We start from the raw sequence: 8,114 nt of genomic DNA, 5'->3' as shown, positions 1-8,114 counted from the left end.
CAGCAATTCATATGCAAGTGCTTTTTAGCATTTTAAAATAATAACTATAAAGCTACTCTTTCTGTTGACTTTTAATTTGCACTTCTCTGAAAGCTTGATTGTATCCTGGGCCTTTCTTATTGATTGCTGACCTTTTCCTCTCATTTGATGCCAAATACCAGGCAATGAATGCATCATCAATGCAACAAGGCCAGAAAAGATCAGTAAATTGAATGTGACCAGGAGAAATACATTCAATTCTTCACTTAGCTGAGACTAGAGAAGTCCTATTTAAAGATTTTATTTATTTATTTGACAGACAGAGATCACAAGTAGGCAGAGAGGCAGGCAGAGAGAGAGGAGGAAGCGGCTCCCTGATGTGGGGCTCAATCCCAGGACTCTGGGATCATAACCTGAGCTGAAGGCAGAGGCTTTAACCCACTGATCCACCCAGGTACCCCGAGAAGTCCTATTTATAATCTTCTTTTATTCCATTTCATTTTTCCTACTATATTAATTTACCAATTCACAATTAGCCATCCAATCAGGGATGATTTTAGCATTTTATTATCATCAAAACTTTGGTTTCAAGTGTTTTCTGATTAAAGGGCAAAAATATAGTCTTCTTGATTGTGAAAAGCTATTGTCAGGTCAAATTCATTTTATGCCTCAGATTTTGGAACACACTAAGTTTTAAGATTAATTCTAAGGCCATCTACTAAGTTGAGACAGAAGAAATGGCCGAAGTGTCTTAAATTTCTATTATGTTAACTATTCCATATGGAGCAATGATAAACAAATGAAATACCCATATAAAACAATGTATTTTTGGAATATTCAACCTATGATATAATTATTATGAATGTCTCAAATATTAATATGATGATATACTATGAAATAATAAGGCTGGAAGATAAATCAATAGTAGACTATGAATTGTCACTTTTTCTAATGGTACAATAGTTAGCATTATTATAAAATTAGAGAAGTTTTCTGTCTTTATATATGTTGAGACTCTCCTACCTCTTATAGAAGAGGGAAAATATTAATGTCCTTATTTAATTCACTGTGCCATGTGTAATATACAAGTGACTTTTAAACTTGCAATTACAAAGAGAACAACCTGGTAAAAGAGTACCAAGCACCCTTGATGCTCACGATCCAAAAGGGAAAACCAAGAAGATCTTATCAGGACATAACCAAGCCCCTTTGGTTCTCATTTGAAGCAATGGGATCAATCATTTGAATGAATTGGCACAGCAGTCGTGTGTGTGTATGTGTGTGTGTGTGTGTGTGTGTGTGTGTGTATGGTCAAGGCTGTGTAATGTTGCTTAATATTATAACATGCCAGACTTGAAAACATTGAAAAATTAGCTTTTGTTTTCTTTGCTGTTTTTATGTTGTTTTCTTTGTTGTTTGGGGGGCCATGCAAGCGATTTTTTCACAATTCTTTCCTCAAACTTAGCTGCATGTTGGGATCACCTGGAAAACCTTAAAAACTGCTGATATCTGATTTCTAGCGCCAGAAATTGTGATGTGATTTGGATGACAGCCTGGACACTGGGTCTTGCACTATTTCGCCCAGGTGACTGTAATGGGCAGCAGACCTGGCCTCCTGGGCGTATGCAAATATGATATTCTCATTACAACTCACTGCTGGATTGCCACCTAATTTTAAAAACATTTTTATTAATTTTTTTAAAGATTTTATTTATTTGAGAGAGAGAGCAAGAGTGGGGAGAAGGAGAAGCAGGCTCCCTGCTGAGCAAGAAGCCCCACATGGGACTCGATCCCAGGACCCTGGGATCATGACTGGAGCTAAAGGCAGATGCTTAACCAACTGAACCACCCAGGAACTCTGCCTCCTAACTTTTTAAATCAACCCTTTATGGAAAAGATTGTCTCTCTTCCTCTCTCTTCTCTCTTCTGCCAAGCATTCTGTCAAAACTAAAATGTGCCTTATCAAAAAAATCAGTTACCTTGCTACATATATTCTAATCTTTGTAAACATGTACTTTTTCCATACATGTTAAAGGCAAGGACAATAGCTTTTAGCAGTGTTTATTTTTGTTCAAAGAAACTGATGGAATTGAAGGTTAAATCACCTTCTGATTGCACAGATTAAACAAAAAAGTATTACATATTTCAGCTTTACAAAGCATCTTATTGATTTAAAAAGATCCATACTATTGATAAAGTTGATGATGCAACATATATGTAATAAGGAGACTAAAATATTTATTTTACATATCTACAACACATATTCTCATATTCCTAGATCAATCACAAATCATATAGGAAAATATTTAGGTCCATGGAAAAGCTTCAAAACATAAAAAATTAACATTTTGAAAAAAATCACATGAAAGCTCATTAAATAATAACATTGACAAATAAATAGTTCATCAGTACTTATTAGCTGCTGCCATGCATTTCTGGCATTCCATTCTAAGCAAGGGTCAGCATGCAGGGTATAATTTCATACTATGAGACTGTCAAAAGCTACGAGGCTGAGTTCTGAAGTGAAATGTCACAATATCTTGCCCTCTTTCAAAGGAAATCACTCATGGCTGCTAAACTCTTCCCCCGGAGATTACAAAAAAAAAAAGAAAAGAAAAGAAAAAGCACCTTTCTGAAGTGTTACTGTGAAGATTCGTGGCAACTTTTTTTTTAACTTTTTAATTTTGAAGGGGTTTTGTTAGGGATGGGAGTGGGGGATGGGTTGGGGTGTGGAGGGTGACGGAGATGCCATTTTCTGTTTAAAAAGTAATGATTCAGTGATGTATACAGTACCACCAGTCTTTTGAGTACCATGGGGAATTAAAACTGCAGGTTGCCTGGGATTTAAATGCAAATCGCCCTCCTGGATATGCATACATCTTGAAAACTTTGAAAGGGAAAAGCTACACCAAAGAAGGTCTTGATACTTAGGACAGCTTGGTGGGTTTGATCAAAGCAGAAAGCATATATTTTCAAGTAACAAAATAGCAATGGCAGGCTCGAGTCTTCCAAGCAGTCGAATCTGTAAAGCAGATGGTTACGAGTCAGTCTAGTTGGGAGAGTCTGAGTTCTAACTCAGGCTGTGCTTGCTGGATTTGCTGGCTCTTTTCCGCTCTCTGTGGTGCTGGGCGGGCTTGGCAGGCGACATGCTCTCAAAGTTGTGACTGGACTCGTTGTGCTGTCGAGTGTACCTCTTGCACTTGCAAGCGGTGACCACTGTGATCTTGTAGGTGCGTGTGCTCCCATCTTGACACTGCAGCTGGATTCTCTGGGTACGGGTTTTGTCATTGACACACCTCCATTCCTGGGAGCTCCTCCTGCTCCAGTACTTGGTTCCATAGCCCCCTCCAATCCAGTTGGGGAGCACCGGCAGGGGCAAGCACTCACCGGCACACACCAGCTCTTTCAGAGGGCTGATGCTGGTGCACTGGCCATCGGAGATGTATTTGGTGGAACGCAGTTCCCGGCAACCCACTTGAACTCGAGCTGCAGGAAAAAGAAAAGAATGTGCATTAAAGACAAGAAGCAAATGAACACTTGATTAAAAAAAAAAAAAAAAGTAATCTGCAATGACAAAAATTGTATCCAAAGCATAGCAAATTGTTAAATAGAAAGCGAACCCCTATTTTATTTTCACAATGTAAAAATCTGCCTGGGGGGTTATAGAGAGACTTTCATGAAAATGATCGGTTTACATGGCTATACATTTTTTGAAACAAAATAAAGTAGGCCTGATTTCTGTTTTCATGGATAATATTCGCTGACTGCTTACTAAAGTATTTGAAAACCCCATTTTTTTAACTTACTCCCCAATAAGGCTTAAGCAATTCTTACACTTGTGTAAAATATTCACTTTTAGTAATCTAAAAAATAGTATACTTTAATGTTCTTTTTCTCACAGGTCATATCAGTTAATATCTGCAAGTGCTTTTAATTAAGTTTTTTTTAATCTACTGGGAAAATGTGGAAAGTATTTAAATATTGTGTATAATGCATATGCTCCCTACAATATTTTGTTTCAATTAAAAATTCATCTGCAGAGAATCATACATACATATGTGTACAAAGTCTGACATTTTGCATATCAAACTTAATAACTCTACATCTTAAACATAAATTCCCAAGCTATCTTTTAAAAACAAATATTAAAATGTTTGAAATGCAAAATGTCACTACAACTCAAAATTTGAAGAATATAAAAGACCCCCAAATCAGGAACGTATGGTTGCCATAACAACTTGGCTACATTTCCACAAATTTTATGGCAGAAAAATGCCTAACATGTCTGATTTACAACTGCGAAAAGAACCATGGTGTTCCTTTCCTGAACATTGGTCATGGCAAACTTTTTGTTTAGTTATTTGAATTTGGTAAGGATGTTCTCTAATTGGCTGTTTCTGATTACGTGCCTTCTGTAATTAAAGCAAAAATTAATCTTGAAATATTTGAGTTTTCCTTTCCATTGCTTTGTTACCTAAACTCCAGGAGAATTGCCTGTAAGAAACTTGAAAAGAAATCAAAGCTCGTTAGCCAGAAAAAAAAGAACGTTTCTAAGTATAGACTGCCGAAATTCGAAAGATAAAAACTGTAAGAAACACTGAAGTAGCCTTGTACTGAAGTGGAAAATCTAAAGCTAATTGGAAGGAGATACTGACTTAGGAGTTATACTTTGTGTCTCTGCCTCAGTACTTCTGAGGTGACAGATGTAGCCTAAAGGGATGTAGTAGTTGTAAAACAACTTCTGTAGATACACATACATCCGTACACAGTGCAGGAGGAAAATGAAAAGAGCAAACTAATGGGCTGGTCAGTGTGCTTGCTCTGCCTGTGTGACTGATTCCAGCTTCCCTTCCTGCATCTGCCTTAGGAATGCACCTGGAAACAACCAGAGATGATTCTGGGTTGCCTAGCTTTTTGTTCCCCTGTGCATAGACGTTGGGCATTTTTACAGTGACAGCTCATTGACAATGCATACCCACCACATTGCTCAGTAATCTAATAATAATGAGATGCTTCCTGTGTACCTAAAAGCAACTCTCTTCATGAAAGTGAAAACACCTTGGTTTTCTTCGAAAGACATTCACAGGCATATTTGCTTTGACTTTTCAAAGGTCAGAGCTACTTTGAGCTGTTGAATGGAGTTGAAGTGCAGCAAAAGATGTGTGTCAGATTTCCTGTGCACTGTTTCTCTGTGTCTCTCTTAAGACCTGATTGTTAGCATGTGGACTTTTCTTGAAGGGAAGAAGTGAAGCAAAAGTTAGGAGAAAAAAATTTGAATTCCTCTAACTAGTGGCTCATTAGGGTGTCAGCTGAGCAAACAGAAAAGAAAACAAATCCTCACTGTACAAAATATTATTGTACTGTTATTATTTTAAATCTCTAAAGTTACAAAAGCTTCCCCAGCCTTTCATAGAAATAAAACAATTACTCAAATCTTGATCTGGTTAAGAAGTAAACATCTTAGAAAAATATGATTCTCCAGTATTTTTAGTTACATCTCTCTTTTACACTGATCATCATCAAAACTCTGAACTATTTCACTGAACATATTTGAGAAATCTGTGTGAGCCATTTTTTTTTTTTTCCGGAAAGCCTGTGATTTCCTATACATACTCTGCTTAGTTATGTTTACACATTTTACCACAATTGTACGTGTCCTAAAACACACAGAAAACCACCTAAATTTAAAGTATCTAGAACCACACTTTAAAAAAAAATTCTCATTTTGCACCCTTCTTAAAAAGCAACAGTTTAATTCCCAAAACATTTTCTCTTTTGGATGTCTGATAGAACTTAAGTCCACGCCTGCATTATCAAACCACTGTTTTAGTTATATTAACTTTGTAGGGAAGAATGCCAATCTACACATGCAGTAGATTACTCCCAGATTGTTGAGCAAAATATACATGGTTCAGGTTAGTTAGCAATGAAACAATTCTATAGGAATGTAAGCTAATGCTACCAAAGAAGAAAAAAAAAAAAGAGAGAGAAAGCCAAACCAGGCAAGTAAAAGACACTTACTGTTCCGATCCAGTCCAGTGTTACTGAAATGCCTGCCTCCATTTCTGGCTTGATTCATCGTGCTGTTGCTGCTGGGGTATGCTGGAACAGGTTTAACCACATGTGAATAAAGGATTTCTGTGGCATCATTTTTAAAAGCCAAACAGCTTTTCATTAGGATGCATGCAAGGGGAATGAGATAGAAATGAATGGCAGGAGGAAGCATGGTGAGGAGAGGATTTGCCTGGCTGGAGAGCTGGTTAATTCCTTTCCTTCTGCTTCTGCACTGTAACTGTGAAATTCTTCCTCAAGGTTCCCTTTATATATCCAGTGAGGTTTGGCGTTCATTCAGGTGTAAAGTTGTATAGAGCTTCAGAGTGAAAACACAGAGAAGGGGTGGGATCCCTACATGACCCTGCAAAAGAATTTTACCAATGGAAGAGAAGACTACAGAAAAGGAGGAGCTTGGTATACAAATTGCCTGAAATTTCCGAGTTGTGCTTCATCAGTTTCTGGGAGCTGAAGCAGGCAGGCACATTGTATAGCAACTCCAGACTATCTCCCCTGCCATTTCCTCTCCTGAATCTAGTTCGCATTCGGGTTTAATTTAAATGAGAATACACTGCTGTGCATTTTGAAGAGATTTACATTCCCACAGTTGTTCTGTTCTCCCCCCTCAGATTTTAGAGTACGGAGTAGAGTAAGGGTAGCGAGCCCTTTTGTCCCAGATACTAGGTGGAATTCGTGTGAGTTTTGTGGGACTTGCACGGAGCACCTATTAAACATATTTTGTTTCTCAAGAAGCAAACCAATATATGTATACATTTTTCCCTTTAAAGTATAAGGCATACGGAGCTCAGATCTGCCCCCTGGACACACTTAAATAATGCAGCTTTGATCTGCACAAACTGCTGCTCTGCTAGGTAAATTATTGCCAGGGGTTCTGTGTAATGAGCACAGCCCTTTCTGCATTCAAGTAACTACTATCAGTTTTCATCTGAAAAATATGTCACAATCATGAACATTCATGAAAAAAGCCATTTCTGACAGATTATTGCTAAGCAGATTCAAAATAATTTTTGCTAGGTTTTTCATGTGCTGCAGAACACACGTTCTACCTGTATTTACTAAGTATTTTGTTCACTGCTTCCTTCAACTCTCCTGCCCACATAAGAAATTAGAACCTTCCTGAACTTCTGTATCTACATCTGCAACAGATGTGCCATTTACACGGCAATTCTCCAACACTTAAAAAAAATCATGTAATTTCATCTGATTTATGGGACATTTTGATTGGAATAATTACACACCCTGAATCCTCTTTTCAGTTTTAGGTCTATTTTTGCCCTTCGTGTGGTTACTAAAATGACTTCATAGCATGGAGATTTGGTATATCATATCTATCTGTCTATCTATCCATCCATCCATCCATCCATCCATCCATCCATGTCACCAAGTAGCACTAGTGACAATGAGGGATAGATAATTCTCTGTTGTGAGCGGCTGTTTCCAGTGTTTAGCAGCACACCTGGCTTCTACCCTCTAAATGCCATTAGTAGAGCCTCACCCCACCATTATAACAACAAATGTCTCCAGCCTTCGCCAACTATCCCCTGCAGGCCAAAATCACCCTAGTGGAGAACTGCAGTTTATCTCTCTCTCTATCTCACTATAAAAAGAAAGTAAAATTAAGAATAAAAGACTAATTATTTAATAATACTAAGAAATTATGAGAGTTTTTTAGAAGAAAAGTATTATCGTGATTTTGTTGTTTAAAATCAACAACTACTTCTCTTTTAGAGGTATTTATACTGAAATATTCTTTGATGAAATGATGTGGTATCTGGAATAAGTTTCAAAAATAGTTTGGTAGGGGTTAGTTAGAACTGTGGGTGAGGCAAGACGGGCCATATGGTTGTGAGGGCTGGATGGTGGATACTCTGTTTATTTACTCTTGCATATTCAAAATTCTACATAATCAAAATGTCAAAAACTGAAGTAAAAAAATTCAATTTAATGTCTATGGCTTAATAATAATTAGATCTCTGTCTTAATTTAGTCATTTGTTCTAATATCCTTTCTGAAAAATAAAATACCAGTTTACTGTATGCACATGGCGATTATATAACAGGCAT

General features: G+C 37.3%; 1 protein-coding gene across 1 annotated transcript; it reads right to left on the bottom strand.

Annotated features, from left to right (window-relative positions):
• Positions 1-2,024: 2,024 nt before the first annotated feature.
• Positions 2,025-6,373, bottom strand: SOSTDC1 (sclerostin domain containing 1). Its single transcript, XM_082692519.1, has 2 exons — positions 6,001-6,373; positions 2,025-3,465 (listed from the first exon to the last, which is right to left on the bottom strand). Exons 1-2 carry the CDS (start codon positions 6,203-6,205, stop codon positions 3,050-3,052), a joined length of 621 nt encoding a protein of 206 aa, XP_082548645.1. The 5' UTR covers positions 6,206-6,373; the 3' UTR covers positions 2,025-3,049.
• Positions 6,374-8,114: the final 1,741 nt, after the last annotated feature.

This window comes from Mustela nivalis (assembly GCF_964662115.1).
Source record: "Mustela nivalis genome assembly, chromosome: 12".
Classification (NCBI taxonomy): Eukaryota; Metazoa; Chordata; class Mammalia; order Carnivora; family Mustelidae; genus Mustela; species Mustela nivalis.
The sequence above is the reverse complement of the archived record's forward strand: the minus strand, read 5'-3'. Positions and strand labels throughout refer to the sequence as shown.

Excerpts from the sequence above, each read along its gene's own strand:
- SOSTDC1 (XM_082692519.1), bottom strand. The coding sequence starts at position 6,205 with ATGCTTCCTCCTGCCATTCATTTCTATCTCATTCCCCTTGCATGCATC. Across the intron at positions 3,466-6,000 it reads CACTGGACTGGATCGGAACA|CTCGAGTTCAAGTGGGTTGC; the intron begins GTAAGTGTCTTT and ends TTTTTCCTGCAG.